Genomic DNA, 18,913 nt, shown 5'->3' on the forward strand with positions numbered 1-18,913 from the left:
TTGATATCATTTGTAATAATCCAAGTCCACCACTAATAAATATTATCTCATTTGATTTATTATGTAGGGAATCTATTAGAGAAAGATTTACCCACTCTTGTTGACGAAAGATCATAAATGAATAAGTAATGCAATAATGTGCATCAAATATATATATATATATATATATAGCACAAAAAGATTCGATTCCAAAAGGGTTAAAGTTTTATCAGCCAAAAAGAACAAACACCAGGTAGCCAATCCACTACCCACTGGGGTCACACTTACACCCTTTCATTATACACAACTTTTTCCCACTCCACTCTCTCCCAATCTTTTTCACCATCAGTTTTTTTTTTTTTTTTTTTTTTAAATAATAATAATATATTTCTTTATTAAAAAAAGAAAAGAAAAGAAAAAGAAATATTTTAAATGATTTTGATGAATTAATTTATTCGAAAAAAGAAAAAGGAAAAAAAGGAAAAAATGTGAAAGGTTTAATTTGGTCACATTTTGGAGTGGGTTTTTGGTCCTGAAAATGGCAGGGCTTGTGTGTAGCACACGCCTTAAGCTTATGATTTAAGGCTTGTGGGTAGCACACGCCCGCCCAGTGGAGCCTCTGCCTAACATTTTCATCTCTTCAATTTGTTACCTAAATGATTCTTATCCAATCGGTTGAGTTTTCATTTTCATTTTTTTACCCAATTGGTAAATATCTCAATCAAATTTGTATGATACTTGTTACCATAAATCTAACCACATACCAAAATTAAATCCTTCTACTTAACAAAATGTGTCATTAACATTAATTTTTGAATTTCAATTTGTTTTGACCAACTTTTCTTCCGATCCAGTCCCATCTCTGCACGCCACACCTTTTCTGAGCTATAAATCTGACCATTTCCTTGCTTTTTCTTCACACCCACTTCCCCATTTCCTTCATCACCATAATGGGGGAAGCTGCTGCCTCCTTAGATCCTGAGAAGCAGAGGCTTCTCATCCAACACCATGAGGAGAAGCACTTCATGTCCAGCGAAGTCGTCCGCGACATTATCATCGGCGTCTCCGATGGCCTCACCGTGCCCTTTGCCCTCGCAGCGGGGCTGTCCGGTGCCAATGTTACCTCCAGCATCATCCTCATTGCCGGCATTGCTGAAGTTGCTGCCGGAGCCATCTCCATGGGACTCGGCGGGTATGCATATCCTCTCCAACTTCTTTCCTACATTTTACTCCTAAAATCCCAAATAACTAAGAAAGGATCGAGTTTTTTCATTTTCAGATACCTTGCAGCTAAAAGTGAGGCTGATCATTACATGAGAGAACTGAAGAGGGAACAAGATGAGGTGATTGAGGTTCCTGACACAGGTAATTGAGTTTGGCTTTACTTTTAGAGAATGATTTCCGAAAAAGGCCTCTTAATTAGTCGACGTGGGATTGCTTATTTAATTATGGATTAATAGTTTATTGTAATTTAATAACTTCAGAGGCAGCTGAAGTAGCAGATATCTTGGCACAGTATGGGGTTGAAGCCCATGAATATGAGCCAGTGGTTGCAGCTCTTAGAAGGAACCCTGAAGCATGGGTTGATTTCATGATGAAGTAAGTAAGGTTTGTTTAAATTCACAAAAAGGGTTGGGTTGAATGATGATGTAAAGTAATTAAGAGTGTTGTTGATGGGCGCAGATTTGAACTGGGTTTGGAAAAGCCAGACCCAAAGAGGGCTGTAATTAGCGCAATGACAATAGCGGCGTCGTACATAATAGGAGGGTTGGTGCCGTTGTCGCCATACATGGTGTTCGAGGCAGCTGAAGATGGTGTGGTTGCCTCTGTGATAGTAACCATAATAGCACTGCTAGTGTTCGGGTTTGCAAAGGGGCATTTCACTGGCAATCGTCCCATAATGAGTGCCTTACAAACAGCGTTTATTGGAGCCATTGCATCCGCCGCTGCTTTCCTTATTGCAAAGGCGTTTCGTGTCTAGTTGTTAAGCCTATTATTCCTAATAAAACTTGGCTGTGGCTGTGTAAATGCTCTCTATTGTTCATAAAACAAGCCAATCAATTGATTTCAAAATTTAAAATATGAGTTACTATTAACAAATATGGTCTAATTTGGTTCATGCTCGTTACTTATTACCGTCAACTTTATGATTCTGAAACGCATTTCTTAGGGAGAGGTTTCCACACACTTAAACACTTTTATAAGGAATGTTTCGTACAATCTCACAAACCATCAACCTCACTGTTTTAAAATATGTCTCCTAATGAGAGGTTTGAATGTTTCGTACGATCTCACAATATACCCCTTTGGGGGCTAGCATCCACTCTAGCACATCATGCAGTGTGTGGCTCTGATACCATTTGTAACAGCTCAAACTCACTAACGCATCTGTTATAGAAATGTTTCCACACTTTTATGAAAAATGTTTTGTTCCCCTCTCAGAATTTACCTCTCTTGGAGGCACAGCGTCTTCGCTAGCACATCACGCAATATCTAGCTCTAATACTATTTATAACAGTCCAAGACCATCATTAACCGATGTTGTCCACTTTAGTCCGTTGTGTATCGCCGTCGACCTCACGATTTTAAAACGTCATCTCTTAGGGAGAGGTTTCCACATTCTGGTAAAAAATGTTTATTTACGTTCTCCAAATTAATATGAGATCTCAAGTGATTTAAGATTAATTTAAAATCTGTTTTGTATGAAACATAACGAAACAAGATGGAGGAGACATAAATCGAACTCGCAACCTACTACCCCTTCTTGTAATTTGCCACACATTGAAAATTTAGAGTTTAAAGGTTAATGATAAATAAATAAATATTAGGAAATAATGTATTCCCAATAATCATTTATATTATAGTATTCAATGACGTTACAAAATCATGAGTTTTATTTTTGTCTCCCTTTCTTAATTTGCTTATATTTTTATTTGTAATTGTATTTTCAATATAGTTAATTAATTAATAAATTAACTAACTAATCTTAGTTTACCAAAATTAATACTTAACCAATTATAATAAATAAATAAAAGTTTGTTTGAATCTATATTTTAATTTATTTTTATAAATAAAATCTTATTAAAATGATTGAAATTAAATATTAAAAAATTATTAATTAATTATTTATAACCGATTAATTATTGTGTAGAGATTATAATATATATTAATATGGTGAGGCCGATTTAAAAGAAACAAAAAAAGTAAAGAGTAAATTTTTGCAATGGCCCAAGTGGCATTGGCCCATTACGAATAGAATATTTTCAATTTTGTAATTTAAAAAAAAAATTGTTATTGAACAAAAACCTAAAATAAACTCGGAAGAAATAGGTTGTAAACAAATTCAATATTGTAACATAGAAAATAAATAAATAAAACTATGATTAATTAACCAAACTTGTATTTGAAATTAGGATTGGAAAAGCGAGAGCCATGAACGTTTGAGATATAAAAACAGATCCCTACGCCCATCTTTCAAAGAGACGTACAAAATGAGTCCTAGCGCACGAAATTTGAATTACGGAAGTGAAGAGTAACCGTGAAAGAAGCAGTAGGTATTGAAAAATTTGATATTAGATAAAAGTCAAAAGAAGAAGTGAAGAATACCCCCAGATATTTGGAAAAATATAATCATAATAATAATATTTAAAACTAACCATTATTTTAGATTTTAAAAATAGAAAAAGGAGGTCCCATAAAAATTTATCCTAAATTAATTATACTCCAAATTTCAAAGCAAAGACTTGTGTGTCTTCCTTTCCTCCTTTCACACATAATGGTAATTTTCCTACGTAGTCCTTTTCACATTCATTGCTCCCTCTTTATTTTTATATAATATCAAATTTATTTATTTTTATTTAGAATAATATATTAAGGACGATTTTTCATCTATTTATAATTAAATAAATTATAACAACCATAGATATATTTGCCTTTACTAAAATATCCTTAACACATATTTATCCACTTACATTAGCAACTAAAATCTCATAAAACTCGTATCAAACATCTATGGTTCTTAATTTTTATAATAATCTTAAAAGTAGAGTATGGTTGGATTAGATTGTAATCTTATTTTCAAGTCAACCCGACTAAAAACATATCAATCTCCAAAATGATATAAATTTTTAGATTTAACCTAAACTCCATTCAATTTTCGTTAATTTAGATTGAGTATCGATAGTTCAGACAGACAAATTAGATTATCGAATCATATGAAAATTCCTTCCACAAATTTGTATGAAAAAGGTAAATGTTAATATTGAGGAATCATTAAAAAAAAAAAAAAAAAAAAAAAAAAAAAAAAAATTGTGGTTGGAGGATTCATTACTAATGATTTTTTAAAAATAAAATATGATCTGTTATATTATAAAATTATAGCCAAAAGTTTGGAAGTTAAAGTGTTGATTTTATTAATTTATATTTTGAGTTTGGTATTAAATAATTTTAACTCCACTTATATAGTCTAAATGTCATAAAAGAATTTATTATAGTTTTAGAATGATATGGATGGGGCCAATCATATGTTTTAGTTCTGTTCATCTATATTATAACAAATGTTGGGAATTTGATACAAATATTTATTTAGAATATTTAACGATGGGTAGGTTCCTTACTCATACTTTGAAATGGGTACTCAAATGTGAAATATGAAGTTGCTGTGTAGTAGCCATTATTGCACACAAACAATGACATCATAACTATAAAGTTTGGAACTTGTCTTCAAACCATTAGAAAAGCTAAAGACTTGAATGAAAAAAGACGACAAAATTATAAAGCTTTTGTGTTTACCAATTCATAGTCTTAGACTTGCTTTTTAATTTAATGTTCATATTATATCTTAATAAATAAAAAAGTTATTATTTATATCAACTACATCTACTTTTCTTTTCGATATCTCACTCATAAGAACTTCAAAGTTAAACATGATTGTCTATGAAAATAGTATTCGCTCATAAAACATTTGAGTGAGTGCAAGACATATTAAAAGAACTCGTGTATAGTCTATGAGAATAGTTTTAGCTCATAAAAACAATTCAAGATAAGAATAACGTGACCATGTTACAGAGAAACGTTAGGGTTATCAAAATCTTGGTCTAAATTTTGAGCATGAGTCGTTGTACATCAATTCATATAAGTTAAAAGACAAAGTAAATATAGCTCAACGTAGTTGACATGTACTCGAATTTTATTGGTTAAATATAAAATACTCAATAAAATTAAAAGATTAATTCATGTATTGGATAATTATCCAATGTAATACAAAATTTTAATTTTGTTGAGTGTAAGCTTATGTCATACGTTTAATAACTAAAATACAATATTATGCACATCAAGCGACTAATAATATATATGAAGAGTAGGTTTTACAATCAACATTTAAATAACGAAGATGTGTTTTGACTTCTTTAATCGACTTATTGAATAAGTCTTTAAAAAGAGCAATTGAGAGCGTTAATCATAAATAAATTAAGATATGTGTTCAAAGAGCTATGTTAAAATTAAAACGTTTTTTAAGACATATAGTAGGAGAATTCAAATCCATGATAGTATTTTCAACATTTATGCTATCGAACTATCCAGATCATACTATCACACACACGAAAGGTCGATTTATGGGTATTTTATGTATACACGACAAAGATTATCTTGTGGGACCTAACGTATTGTCTCTTTGTAATAAAATGTGTTTGCTTCCCCTCTTTCACACAAGCGATATTATTTGCCTTTTTCTACGACTTGAAATTTGACTAACTACAAGTTTCACATTGACCTCTTTCACGTTCACATAGGCCTCTTGTGCCAACTTCATTGGCAAGCTTGGATAATATACTTAATAATGACGTTTGACTACAATGAACTATGTTCAAATAGTTTTAGAGAGTATTGTATCGATCGATACGTAAATTTGATTGTTCGAAGGTGCAACTTTGTTAATTTTGTTAGCGGTATTAATTCAAACTTTTGAACTCGTAAACATAAGCCATAGACATAAAATTCTTATTTAAGTATGATTTTTTACCCAACAAATGTTAAATTTTCTTGATATTTTAATAGAAAAGCTCGATAACTTTCTTTACAATTTAAGTCAAAAGGAAGATTAAACTAAGTGATACCAAGACTCGGGGCGTGCATGACAGATGCCCCCAATCAAACTTTGGGACAACTTTGGTCAAGCCCTTTTTTTTCTAGTTCTCATTTCTACCTTAGCTCATTCTTCTTTTGACCCATAATGAGTGAAAAAATGAATTTTTTTAGTTTAATAATTGCAAGAGCAGAAATTTGACTATCGAACATTAAAATGATAATAATATGGTAATAATATGTTAGCTTGATATAATTATAAAATTTTAAAGAATTTTAAAAAACATATTTACTTAAATACCTCCAGATTTTATTATTATAGCTTTCCTCTTAAATTGATACCAACTTAAATGAATTACTATTTATAAAAAATGGTAAGAAAGCAAAAGAAGTTATTTTATTTTAATATAATATAAAGAATAATAAAATTTGAAGTCGCTTAATTGACTAAGCAAAAAAAAAAAAAAAAAAAAAAAAAAAAAAAAAAAAAAAAAAAAAAAAAAAAAAAAAAAAAAAAGAGAGAGAGAGAGAGAGAGAGAGATGACCTCGTCAACAAAATTTGCATTAAGTGAGAGAATCAGAAACAAAAGAAGATAATCTCCTACCGCCATTAATCTCTGCTTCTCAACACAGAGCAACAGAATGGGAGATGGAATTGTGGACGCCGCTCTCGCCAGCCTCGGTAAAGGCTTTGATCTGACTTCCGATTTCAAGCTCAAGTACTGCAAAGGCCAACACAGGCTCGTCCTGCTCAACCAAGCTCAGAGACGAGATCTAATCGTTCCTGGCTTCGGCGCTGTTAAGGACATCTCAATCGATATCAAATGCGATCGAGGCGATCGGACTCGCTACCAGTCTGATATCCTCAACTTCAATCAGGTGAAGCCCTAAATCGATTTCTTATTCTCTTCTCCTCTGTTTTCGATGTTTCTGAAATTCGATTCATATCGGAATCAATGGCGACTGCGATTCGCAGATGTCGGAACTTTTCAATCGGAAATGTTCGATTCCAGGAAAAATTCCGTCCGGTTCCTTCAATGCGATGTTCGGATTCCAGAGCGGGTGTTGGGCGATGGATGCGGAGAACACCAAATGCTTAGGGCTTGACGGTTACTTCATCAGTCTCTTTAACGCTCACATTGATCGCTATCCGCTCCGCCTCTCCGATGAGGTCCGCGCCGCCGTACCGACCTCTTGGGATCCCCCCGCCATCGCAAGGTACCATTCCAAATTTTATCTCCACTGTTTTATAAAATAATTATTAACTAAATTCAATTATCTATATTCAAATTAATTTCTAATTCGCACGTCTCCCCATGTTTCTTGTTAAGTTGGCGTCTTAATTTTTAATTTAATATATCTCTATATTAAAAATTAATTCATATTTTGCTTAAAATATTATAACTAACGTTTTATTATTTTTTTCCCTGTTAAAAATCGTCATTTTTTTTTCTTTTTATCAAAATCCAACATATATGCATGTCGTGGGACTCCATTATTCCTTTAAAATTTAATGTTCCTAAAATAGAAAGAGAACGAAAATATTTTAATAAATGAAATGAATTAATCCACTCTTACAATAAAAAAAAAAAATAATAATAATTAAACCACTTTTTTTTTTTTTATCGTAATCTATTTATTAAACTTTAAAAAACATATTATAAAAAATATGTAATAATTTTCAAATGTTGGATGAATGTTTTAAAATAAATAAAGTAGTAGGTTTTAAATAGTAATTTTAAGTGTAAGGAGGATTAGTTCTTTATCTTAGTCAACCACTTTGGATTTAATAGTAATGATATTGAAGAAGAAAATGGTTTTAAAGATACACTTGATTTGATTTTAAATAAGGGTTATGTTAGTAAGTAAATAACAAAATGATTGTGGAAAGATACTAAAATCTTAAATTCCATAATTACAAGCACTTGTTTTATTTTATTTTATTTAATCTGTACTTTTTATATCACATAACAAATAGGCGAATATAATATAAAAACTGCTAAATTTAATTATTATTATTATTATTATTTTTTTTTTGTGCGAAAAAACTTAGGAATATAGTGTGTGAAGCAAGTGGGAACACTTGTTAAGCTTACCCGACCTTCATCTATCAAGGACAGCTAGCGGTTGGATTTTTTTTTTTTTTTTTTCTCTCTTTATTTTCCGATCTGTCTTTTAAAATATTTCCAAAATTACAAAAATTACAAAAAAAAAAAAAAAAAGTTTGACTAAATCATTAAATTGGTGTCTAAAATTATAATTTTATTAATATATTCATTAACCCATAAAAAAAAAAAAAAAAGGACGAAGAAATGGTGTATATTTTATTTCATATCAACCAATAATGATTGGTTAGAGTTTGGTGAAGGTGTATAAACACAAATCTGGAGCCTTGATTCTTACAAGAAAGTCAACTATACGAATGGCTGGTATGCTTTTGTTTTTGGTTCACAAATTTCAAGAGTAGAAATTTATTAGCAGCCCCTCCTTTAATGGATTTGATGGTCAAATANCTCAACTGGTAGTGTTCTTGTTCTTATTCATGCAGTTTCCAATTCTTCCTCCAAGTTCTAGAAATCATTTATATATTCTTTTTAATAGTCAGCAAATAATGAACAGAGACCTAGACTTATACTCGGTCTCCAGGAAATTAGCCAAGGAAAAACAACACATACTATACTATTTATTTCTCTTTCTCACATTTTATATGTTTTCAATGATATGATATTGTCCACTTTGAATATATATTACTTTTTTTTTTTTAGTTTTGCTTTAAACTTCTCCAAAAAATTGTATGTCAACAGTGATATGTTCTTTAATAAACTCATAATCATTCTCTAAATTAGCCAACGTGAGAATCCATCCCAACAATCCTCAACATTTATTTCATTAATACATTTCGAAATTTAGTTCATCAATATACGAAACCATACATTGTAGAGTTCGGAGGAAGGTAGAGTTTTGTAAATAGTCTCTATAGTTTGATAAAACCCTCTTTAACCTATTTATGATTTAGAAGTAACTTTAGGGGATAATTTTTCTCAGGTTCATTGAAAAGTATGGAACTCATATAATTGTTGGGCTCAGCATCGGCGGGCACGACGTGGTTCTAGTAAGGCAAGACAAGTCCTCCAATTTGGAACCTTCCGAGCTGAAAAGCCACTTGGAAGAGCTGGGAGATCAGCTTTTCACCGGCGCCTGCACTTTTCCTCCTCCACATTCAAAACCCAAAGACCATCACAAAACCAAGGTACCTACTTCCTTCTCATTCACACAAAGTCCTACACTTTGCAAGAACAAGTTATAAAATTCATATATTATTACTGCAGCTACCACAGGCCTTCAACTTGTTTGATCCAAAGCTCGTGGCTTATGCCAACTTCTCTTCCGTCAGTGCAAAAGACGTAAGTTCAACACAACCACAAAGTCCATACATATCAAAAGCTTCTATATATGTTTTGTGATTTATGAGTCTTTGTTTGTGGATTGTTTTCATGTAGGGAATAATAGTGATAACTTCAAAGAAAGGAGGGAGTCCAACAGCAAGTACCCATTGCGAGTGGCTCCCAACCGTGCTCGAATCGCCCGACGCAATTCATTTTCAGTTCATTCCGATCATCTCCCTTCTTGATCGCATTCCTGGCAAGGGCTTTCTTTCCCATGCCATTAATCTTTATCTTCGATGTACGTATGCAATTTCTTCCCCGTAGCTCTCATCTCGTGTTAATTGGCGTTTCTTTGGATTATCATACGCGTTTTTGTTCGGTTGTAGACAAGCCTCCTATAGCAGATTTGCAGTACTTTTTGGACTTTCAAATGCACAAGATTTGGGCACCCATTCATAATGACCTTCCTTTAGGACCAACTCCCAACATTACCACTTCTCCTTATCTTCAACCTAACTTGATGGGTCCAAAACTTTATGTAAATACTACTCAGGTAAACCATTGCTATCTATATAATGATATCATACTAATATATAGTTCAAATTTGATTTGATTCATTATAATTTACAGGTTACATCAGAGAACAAACCAGTCACGGGGTTGAGATTGTATCTAGAGGGCATCAAATCTAATAGGTAATAAATATTTACTACTCACATTTGACTTTTTTGGTCGGAATTCAATCCTCTGACTTTTGATTGATCATAGGTTATAACTTAAAGCGGTTCGGTTTGCAGGTTGGCAATTCATATCCAACATCTTCAAACTACTCCTATTCTTCTCCAAAACAATATCACTCAACATAACCCTCCCCTCTGGCATTCTTCACTACACGTCGCCGATGATCGCTACGTCGAGCCTCTCAATCGCAACAAATTCTCTTACGTCTCTACAGCTCCGGTCAAGTACGACCCCACCTGGGCCACCGCCACTGCCACCCCGACCCCAGCAGCCTTCATTGTCACCGGAGCCCAACTCCACGTCGTGAAACATCACGACTCAAAGGCTGCTCTCCATCTCGGCCTCCTCTACTCCAAGGTCTCTAATTCCTACGTCGTTCAAACGAATTGGGCACGCCACTCCTCCGACATCTCCCCTAAGTCTGGCATCTTCTCTGCCATCAGCACCTCCCTCTCCGGCTCCGCCTCTGCCCCCAAGAAGAAGCCACCCGACCCCGCTACCGTCATTGTCGATTCGGGCATTTTTCACCATGGCCCGCCGGTGCCGCTTCAGGCTCAGAAGCTAGTGAAATTCGTGGAGTTGTCGGAGATGCGTAAAGGGCCGCAGGACAGTCCGGGGCATTGGGTGGTGATCGGAGCAAGGCTGAACTTGGAAAATGGTAAGATTTGTTTGCATGTTAAGTTCGGTTTGGTGCATGTGGTTTCAGAAACTAGTGGCGATGAGCAATGAAGTTCAAAAGAGAATAGAAGCTGGTGAGTTTAAGCCAGTCTCTTAAATATGTAATTATTAATTTAATGTAATGTAATTAGATTCAAAGCTCCTTTTTAGAAATCTACGTCAACATGGAGAGTAGAACCCTTAATCTATGACTCTGTTGAATCATCACATATATTTGTCAATTTTTTTTTTTTTTAAATGTTTTTCAGTTACAAACATCAGCCGCTTGTTCTTGTTCGTGGTGATTCAGAGAGTGGAGCGCAGTCTTAGACAGCAATATTACCATTGGGATTAAACTCTAATTTTGTTACAAATTAAATGCAAGCTAGTGGAGTGAACGGAGTTAGCTGTCTCTTTTTGTTACCGTTAGAAACAGAGCATTTATGGAAAAAAAAGAAAAAAAAAAAAAATACTCCTCTGTTTCGCAGAGTCGCACTAAGAAGATGATTGTCCTCAGAATTTCCTTAATCAGATTTCAATCCAACGGCATCGGAGTGGTTTAGGATGTGAATCAATTTAGGAAAATTTGAGTCAGCGCCGTTAACAAATACCCTTCACCTCTCGGCTCTCACTGCCGCTCCACTTACTCATCTCTGTTTGCTTGCAGCTCAAGGTTTACGTGCTCTGTTTTCTGCGATCCAGCTATGGGTTTGAGAAGACTTAAAAACGAGATTTCTTTTCTTGGTTTGGACCTAGGAGTTCACATTCCTCGAAGAAAGAGGGGTTCTTCCGGCTCTGCTATTACCAAACATTCAATCTCTATGATGGAGTGCGCTACCATTCTGATTGCATTCTCCAACTCTGTCACTCATGTCCTTCCCTCTGCCTATCTTCCACTTCGAACCACTAACACAAAACCCATCACTGAAAGAAAACCCAGGAAGAAGAGGTGTAAGCAAACCCCCTTTCCGACCACTCCGGACATGCCGGCGGCGATGAGAGATCGAATTGGGGAGATGGGGGCGTACCAAATCCAACTGGCAATTCAAAAACAACTGCAAGATACTGATATGAACAAGAATCACGGGCGACTATCTTTCCCTGCAAAGAAACTCAAAGTGGATTTTGCAACGGAAGAGGAGAGGAGGGTACTAAAGCAACAGGAAAACGGGGGGAAAAAAGGGATGAATGTAATGATAGTGGATCCTCTTCTCCGAGAGAGCAGCATTTGCTTGAAGTTGTGGAAGATCGGGAGCGGGGATTCCTACTGTTTAATGACACAATGGAATTCATTGGTGGAACAGAATGGGTTCAAAAGCGGAGATCACGTCCAGCTTTGGAGCTTCAGAAAGGATGAATTTGAGGCTGAAACTCAAACCATGGTTTCTCGTCTCTGCTTCGCCATGGTTAAGCTTGATGCCACCACTGCTTCTGCTTGAAGCTCTCATTTTGGATACTGATAGGAGTGGAGCTGCTTCTTAATTTCATGTGACCAACCAAGACTGACCAAGATTACCATATTTTTTTTTGTTTTTATAAAGGACGTATAATAATAGTATGATGTTTTTTTGGTGACAACAACTATTGCATTGTACTCGTTGTCGGGCTCTGTTATATTTTGTAAAATTAATGATATTTTTTGCCTTTTTGAAATAAATGTTCATGCTCGTGTTTCCGCATCTCAACAATAATAATAACAATAGAACAACCCCAATATAGCTACGCATCTTCTCTTTTAACTTCTATAAATTAATACCAACCATAAAAATAGAGTGTTTAACATTTAATAATAACATATTTTTTTTTTTTTTTTTTTTGTTTCATATTTATTATTTTAATTAAAACCTGGTCATTCAAAAGATCCATGAAAGATTGCATAATTAAAACTAAAATCATGTAAGAAAACCCATATAGATTCATTGTACAACAGGAAATTACACAATCTGATCGGTTCTATAAGAACTATAACAATTTGTCTCAAACTCCATTGATCATATTATAGAAAATATAATGTAAGAGATACAAATAAGCCACATTTCCAGATCTCAAGCTTGCTTTTACACAACTATTACCATCTAATGAAGCATAAAACTTCAAACAAAAAGCTGTAAATTCTTTTCCTTTAGTACAATATAAACTATAGCTTCATCACCATCATCTTAGAACTCAAGGACACAATCATCTTAGAACTCAAGGACACAGACATCACCATCTCCTTACTATTACTTTAACCATTAGAGAACCTTAATAAAATACTTCATAAAATTATTGACCATTAAAGCTAGTAGAAACTCAGCTTACCAAATTTGTGTATCAGAGATGACACTGGGGAAGACTCCATCTTCTCCCTTTTGATTTGAATAAGCTTATCAGAAACACACCATGGAAAACTCAAAAAATGATCTCTTTGCATGCCTTCATTGTATCGACCCCAGAAGTTTGGGTGATACGTAACATGGTACCAAGCGGATGCTTTTGCATATTCATTGTCTTCGCCCTTGTTGTTGTTGTAGATAGACTTACTTGCCTTCTCGTTGAACCAACCCCTGGCCTCCTTTCTTAGTGACCTCATGGCAAGGCTAATTTGTTCCATGTCATTCCTTTTATCGAAAGACTTTCCCATTCTCAAAATATTTCCACTAACTAATTCAGGTTCTGTCTCTATACCATAATAATCCATTAGGTTACCCAACTTGAAGTCGTACATTCTTTTGTAGTCAAAAGCTTCACTTAAATAATTTTCAAAACCCATAACTTCCATGTCTGGATCGTAGCACTTGACAGCAACTTCCCTAGTGAAGGTTTCAATGTTGTTGATATCTGAAGAAACATCTTTCACTCCTCGAAAAAGCTTCCCGATAACACCATTCGATATATAAGTCCGTTTATTAGGCTTTTCCATGAAGTCTGGATACTCATGGACACGAAGAGAGCGCGGCAAGTTTGCTGGCACACCAGTTTTCGGGAAGTCAACAGCAATTGAAAATAATTTTGCAAGTTCAATGCATTCAGCACTCATCGCCTTCTTAGGCTTCATATCAGCAAAGACAGTGTGAGCATTTGCAATGCCACCAAGACCATCATTCACCATGTAGTTGGCAAAGTATTCCTGCACTTCCTGTATTCAAATGATACCATGTTATTCAAGCTTCACAATACAATCTGTTCGAATCTGTGAATCAAATCAGCAATCTATATTATTAGAAAGAAAAAGATGAAGTGTGTGTTTGCACTAGAAGTAAACAGTTCCTGAAAGCATACCTCAAGTGTCACATCATGATCCAACTGAATGGTTGGTGCAGGCTCGTAGCTCATAGGTTTAATTGGTCTAATACAAGTCAACTCCGGATCCCAACAAACAAAGTATAAGTCACCATCTAAATCACTCCCAGAGCATTCATTTGGGTGAGGCCTAACATCACATATTACAAATATTACTATAACATATATGTAAAGTGCATGAATTTGCCAAACATATGAACATGAATCCGTGAAATGTGATGAATACATAAACAATTCATCCACAATAAGCGTGCTTACCTTTTCCCTTTCTGTGGAAAAACAACACAATCCACCATATGATGCAGAGTTTTCACATCAACGGCATCGAGCACACGCACATCCCCTGGGTGTAAACAGGGATTTTTAGCAACCACCACTTTACCTTTAACAACAAAATTACTTTCGCTTGATCTCCCAGGGACAGAGCAGTGAATAAACACCTGCCCATACTCAAGGGTCCGGGTTTCATCTAGGCAACCCATCATTGTCCTTCCCTTAGGAACAAATATCCTTGATTTGGTCCTCAAATCTAACAATTTATCTGCTCGAAACGTCCGTAGCATCATATTTAGAAAAGGCTCTTCGTGTGGATTGTAAAACAAAAGCATGTCCTTCAGAACACTAGTCATTTCCCCCGGGGACATCAATTCCAACACTTCTAATGCCTTCGATGGATCTCTTAGAATAGAATCAAGTTGATCAACAGCCTTCTTTTGTTGTTTCACAAAAACGTCGTCCCGAATTCCAAGAGTGGACAGAAGGTTGATCACCTGACGGTTGAGAAAACAGGGTTGGTACTTGCTCCATGACAAAACATCAAGTTGAGTGTCAAGTGACATATACTTCAACATACTCTTTCTTAATGACAATTTCTTTTTGGATGTGGGATCAACAGCAACAACGCCCTTGTATCCAGCATATCGGATCTGGAATGCAGATGGTGTATGACTGATCAAACCACATTTTTCAGCAACCATCTCAGCCAATGCTTCGGATATCTTTCCAATCCCATCAGAGAAACAATATTTGATGTTCTTCCGTTCAACTTCTGCATCAGGAATAACTTCAATTTCATTTTCTTCAACACACAAAGTTTTTCTGGACGAGCCAAAAGATTGACCAAGTCGAGCAGCATATTTCGCCACATTTCTTATCTCACGAAAGTCACCCATCCACTCCCTGATATCTGCTGCATTAAGCCCCTCCCTCGAAGCAAACATCCAAAACGAATTTTCACGAAGTTGACTTGCCGAGAAAGCAAGAAACTCAAACTTCTTGCCACCAATGACTATACCATTTCTTAAAACAGATAATATTCGATCATAAACCCTAGTTCTTTCAATCTTTTCAGTAGACGTACGGGGAGACAGATCACTGGAATGAATTTTATCCAACTCCTCATCAACAAAAGACACGCGAAGAAAATTATCTATATCATCAATAAATCGACGTACTACTCTGTTAGAAAGATTCGCCTCCGGACCACGAAAATACACCTTAGCAGGTGTAATTTGAACCCTATGCACATAGACGAGGCTATCATCCAAAGAAATATTAGCTTTCCATGGAAGCTGCATAGAGCTGCAGAATGACAGATATTGCTGCTTGAGCCATTTCTGTGGTTCATAGCAACATTCCTTCAAACTAAACAATTTTTCTAGGGCATACTCAATGTAGTCAGAACGAAATCGACTGGGATCAACCAGGCGGAAGAATTTATCATCCAGCGCTGATCCAGGAAGATAACCATGTTGAACTAGGGCATTGATTTTGAACAAAATTTTATAAGGGATATCAAATGGTTGCGGTGGAGTAACGATAGGAACGAGATTTGAAGTGGAAGAGAAAGCAGAACCTGTGGACAGTTTGAAAGGGCCATAGATTTCTTTGTAGCCGACCAAAGTTTGGAAGAAAGAAGGAAGCTGATCTCCAGGAGAAACTTCCAAGCACAGAGAGAAGGATTGTCCAATACAAGACGATGGAGTGAAATCCACATCTCTGATCCAGCGGAAACCAGTTGATTCCTTGGAATAGAATTGAGAGGAAGAAGACGAAGAAGAAGGACATTTCTTGAAAATCCGTGGAGCACCCTGCAACTGCCAATTATGAACATAACATAAGTCTTATTATTTCTAATATACTTTATTTAATATATTAAAAATGTTGGTAAATAGATTTTTAAGAAATAAAGGCTAAAGTATGCTCATTTTCGGATAGATTTAAATTAAGTCATAAATTTAATATATTATAAATGTTTTTTTTTACATGAAAGAACTTAATCTTTATATAAGTTGTAAATTTAAAAGGAAAAGGTAAGAGACCTGAATGAGAAAAAGATTGGAGGATGAATTGTGAGGGCAACGAAGCTGAACTCCCAAAATGTTCTCAAACCGGAGCTCCATTTTATAGTCATCATCTTCAACCCCATAACTCAAATAAAACCACAGTTTCCTCATTCCATTTCCATATTCCACGCTCCACTCTTCCCCTCTCCAAATCACCCTCATTTCTTCCTTCGAAATCACGCTTCCCAACTGCACCCTCACCTTCTCCATTCTCTCCACCCTCATCTCCCTCTCCACTCCCCTCGCCTTCAGATACCACCTTCCGAACCACAGCCCCTCCTCCGCCTCCGCCTTCTCCACCACGTACTCCGCCGCCACCTTGCTCCTGAATTCCACCCTCGCGAATGTCAACCGGCCTTTCCCGTCCTTGGGTTTCGAAATCCTCACCTTCGATACCGTTCCCTCTCCGGTGTGATTCTCCATAAATTCCTTCACCTCGCCGGCGCTCACCTCTCGCCGGAATCCAAAAACCTCGATCGTCTTCCCATTCGTACCCATTTGTTTTCACAAAGCACTGAAATTGAGATATTGAATAAAGCTGTGGAGGAAAATAGGAAACAAATATATGCAATTTATAGACAATAGAGAGGAGAGGAGACCTACTTTAATCAAGTCTTTCAAGGCCAGTCAAGGTCACCATCTTCTCGCCCAAGTTTAATTTATGCCTTCCTGCATTTATAAATATACGAACCATATTAAGTGTTATTTAAAATAATTAATTAACTGAGTTGTAGTACGTACAAATATTTCACTCCACCATAATCTTTAATAAAAATCCACATATTTATTTTAATGACTCCATCCAATTATATATATATATATATATATATTACATCCCAGAAGGATGTTTCATTTTGTCCCTTTTGACAATGGGCCCATATAGAGAGAAAGGGGGCCCACGCGTTTGCGATGGAAAAATGTTGTACTATGTTGCATTGAATATAATCAACGCATTATATTGGAATATGGTCGGAAACTTACATAAAAGTAGAGTGACGCACTACTTTTTAACTCCTGGGCCCTATTATATAGTTTCTGTGCACATTATTTGGTTTTTATACCATTTTCTTTCTATTAATTTAAACAAAATTTAGTGGGATATAATCAGACATTAATCTTCATTCCTCTTTTAAAAATAAAAATAAAAAAAATTAATGAATTTATTAGATATGAAATTAAATTTTTTTAAAAAGTAAAATTTTAATTTGTATGAGTAGAGTTCATGTCAACGTCAGAATTAGAAAAGGTGGAGAAAGATTTGGAAAATTTCTCGTCTTGGTCTCCTTGCTTTAACGGTTTGTCGCCACGTCAGCAATATTAATAACTGAAACTTTTTTTTTTTTTTTTTTAAATATTTATGAATTATTTTCTTCTTTATATTTCTTTTCCTTTCCTACTTTTCTAGAATGTTCTTTCCTTTTCATATAGCATTTGTTATTGAGTTTTAAATATTATCTGTATTTTGAGTTTTATTTTATTCTCATTTATATATTGTTAAATGCTTCTATTTATTTTTTATACGTCGTTTGAAGTAATTTGACGTTAATAAAAGTATTTTGAATGCCAAACAAATTTGTATATAAATATTTTAATTTTAAATGAGTTTTACAAAATAAAATAAACATTAATATTTTTTGTGCAGGACAACACTTTTATTGTCTCTCATTTTAAAACATAATTTTAGTCGGGTTAGATATAATATTTGAAAAATATATTATTTATAGAATATATCTTAATATTCTTTCTTTTATTTAATTTACAACATATTTTATTTTATTCTCAATATTTAATTAGTTTATATTTTCCTTATTTGTAATGAAAATACACCTTTGATTTCAATTTTTTTCTATTTTTCATTCTAACCCAAATTTAAAAACTTGGAAATGATTTTTTTTCATTATTATTAATTTGAAGAGTAAGAATGAGGACCAAGAAAAGAACCAAACTTAAGCCACAAGTTTCCAAATAAGAAGGTAACTGGAAGCAGAGATGCAGAATTTTGATTCATTTCTCTATATGTCTTTTTAACTTCTAAGTACCAAAAAAGGACATAAAAATGGAAAAGAAAGGGCATCGAGTGGAGGGCAAACATGGAAAAAAACTGTGTCAATTATCATAAAAAGTTTTCCTTTTTTAAAAAATTAACCAAAAATTATTTTTTTAAATAGCAGGACTTTTACATATTTATTAAAAGGTGAAATTAAATACTTAGAAGAACAAATATATGATTAAAAAAACAAAGAACTAAATTTTATGATTGAATGTAGAGAGAAGAATTTATGATGTGGACTAAGTCTTCCGGTCAATCTTTGGCAATGAATCAAAGAGAAGTTTCGGAGTGATGATTAGGAGACACGTCAGTTTCCAAATTCCAACTGTATTGGTATGTGATTCGTGACGACCCACGTGGACCCAGTTATTTAGGGTCCTATCTCAAAA

General features: G+C 34.6%; 4 protein-coding genes across 4 annotated transcripts; 3 read left to right on the top strand and 1 right to left on the bottom strand.

Annotated features, from left to right (window-relative positions):
- The first annotated feature begins 843 nt into the window (after nucleotides 1-843).
- Nucleotides 844-2,061, top strand: LOC111487756 (vacuolar iron transporter 1-like). Its single transcript, XM_023135281.1, has 4 exons — nucleotides 844-1,171; nucleotides 1,259-1,344; nucleotides 1,464-1,578; nucleotides 1,663-2,061. Exons 1-4 carry the CDS (start codon nucleotides 930-932, stop codon nucleotides 1,958-1,960), a joined length of 741 nt encoding a protein of 246 aa, XP_022991049.1. The 5' UTR covers nucleotides 844-929; the 3' UTR covers nucleotides 1,961-2,061.
- Nucleotides 2,062-6,586: 4,525 nt separating this feature from the next.
- LOC111487690 (MACPF domain-containing protein At1g14780) lies at nucleotides 6,587-11,059 on the top strand. Its single transcript, XM_023135188.1, has 8 exons — nucleotides 6,587-6,942; nucleotides 7,040-7,281; nucleotides 9,109-9,313; nucleotides 9,393-9,467; nucleotides 9,564-9,747; nucleotides 9,836-10,002; nucleotides 10,080-10,144; nucleotides 10,247-11,059. The coding sequence occupies exons 1-8, from the start codon at nucleotides 6,706-6,708 to the stop codon at nucleotides 10,917-10,919; spliced, it is 1,848 nt and encodes a 615-aa protein (XP_022990956.1). The 5' UTR covers nucleotides 6,587-6,705; the 3' UTR covers nucleotides 10,920-11,059.
- On the top strand, nucleotides 10,854-12,614 carry LOC111487692 (B3 domain-containing protein At2g32645-like). Its single transcript, XM_023135189.1, has 2 exons — nucleotides 10,854-10,942; nucleotides 11,515-12,614. Exon 2 carries the CDS (start codon nucleotides 11,552-11,554, stop codon nucleotides 12,284-12,286), a length of 735 nt encoding a protein of 244 aa, XP_022990957.1. The 5' UTR covers nucleotides 10,854-10,942; nucleotides 11,515-11,551; the 3' UTR covers nucleotides 12,287-12,614.
- Nucleotides 12,615-12,797: 183 nt separating this feature from the next.
- LOC111487656 (probable RNA-dependent RNA polymerase 1) lies at nucleotides 12,798-16,988 on the bottom strand. The gene is made up of 4 exons (XM_023135136.1): nucleotides 16,451-16,988; nucleotides 14,388-16,225; nucleotides 14,109-14,259; nucleotides 12,798-13,965 (listed from the first exon to the last, which is right to left on the bottom strand). Exons 1-4 carry the CDS (start codon nucleotides 16,970-16,972, stop codon nucleotides 13,129-13,131), a joined length of 3,348 nt encoding a protein of 1,115 aa, XP_022990904.1. The 5' UTR covers nucleotides 16,973-16,988; the 3' UTR covers nucleotides 12,798-13,128.
- Nucleotides 16,989-18,913: the final 1,925 nt, after the last annotated feature.

This window comes from Cucurbita maxima, unplaced genomic scaffold (assembly GCF_002738345.1).
Source record: "Cucurbita maxima cultivar Rimu unplaced genomic scaffold, Cmax_1.0 Cma_Scf00012, whole genome shotgun sequence".
NCBI lineage: Eukaryota > Viridiplantae > Streptophyta > Magnoliopsida > Cucurbitales > Cucurbitaceae > Cucurbita > Cucurbita maxima.

What these genes read in the sequence shown, in the direction of transcription:
- LOC111487756 (XM_023135281.1), top strand. Translation starts at nt 930, where the DNA reads ATGGGGGAAGCTGCTGCCTCCTTAGATCCTGAGAAGCAGAGGCTTCTC. An exon ending in ATCTCCATGGGACTCGGCGG is followed by an intron (nt 1,172 to 1,258) that starts GTATGCATATCC and finishes TTTCATTTTCAG; the next exon opens with ATACCTTGCAGCTAAAAGTG. An exon ending in TGGGTTGATTTCATGATGAA is followed by an intron (nt 1,579 to 1,662) that starts GTAAGTAAGGTT and finishes TGATGGGCGCAG; the next exon opens with ATTTGAACTGGGTTTGGAAA.
- LOC111487690 (XM_023135188.1), top strand. Translation starts at nt 6,706, where the DNA reads ATGGGAGATGGAATTGTGGACGCCGCTCTCGCCAGCCTCGGTAAAGGC. An exon ending in CTTCCGTCAGTGCAAAAGAC is followed by an intron (nt 9,468 to 9,563) that starts GTAAGTTCAACA and finishes GTTTTCATGTAG; the next exon opens with GGAATAATAGTGATAACTTC. An exon ending in GAGGGCATCAAATCTAATAG is followed by an intron (nt 10,145 to 10,246) that starts GTAATAAATATT and finishes TTCGGTTTGCAG; the next exon opens with GTTGGCAATTCATATCCAAC.
- LOC111487692 (XM_023135189.1), top strand. Translation starts at nt 11,552, where the DNA reads ATGGGTTTGAGAAGACTTAAAAACGAGATTTCTTTTCTTGGTTTGGAC.
- LOC111487656 (XM_023135136.1), bottom strand. Translation starts at nt 16,972, where the DNA reads ATGGGTACGAATGGGAAGACGATCGAGGTTTTTGGATTCCGGCGAGAG. An exon ending in TTTCCACAGAAAGGGAAAAG is followed by an intron (nt 14,260 to 14,387) that starts GTAAGCACGCTT and finishes ATGTGATGTTAG; the next exon opens with GCCTCACCCAAATGAATGCT. An exon ending in ATCATGATGTGACACTTGAG is followed by an intron (nt 13,966 to 14,108) that starts GTATGCTTTCAG and finishes ATTTGAATACAG; the next exon opens with GAAGTGCAGGAATACTTTGC.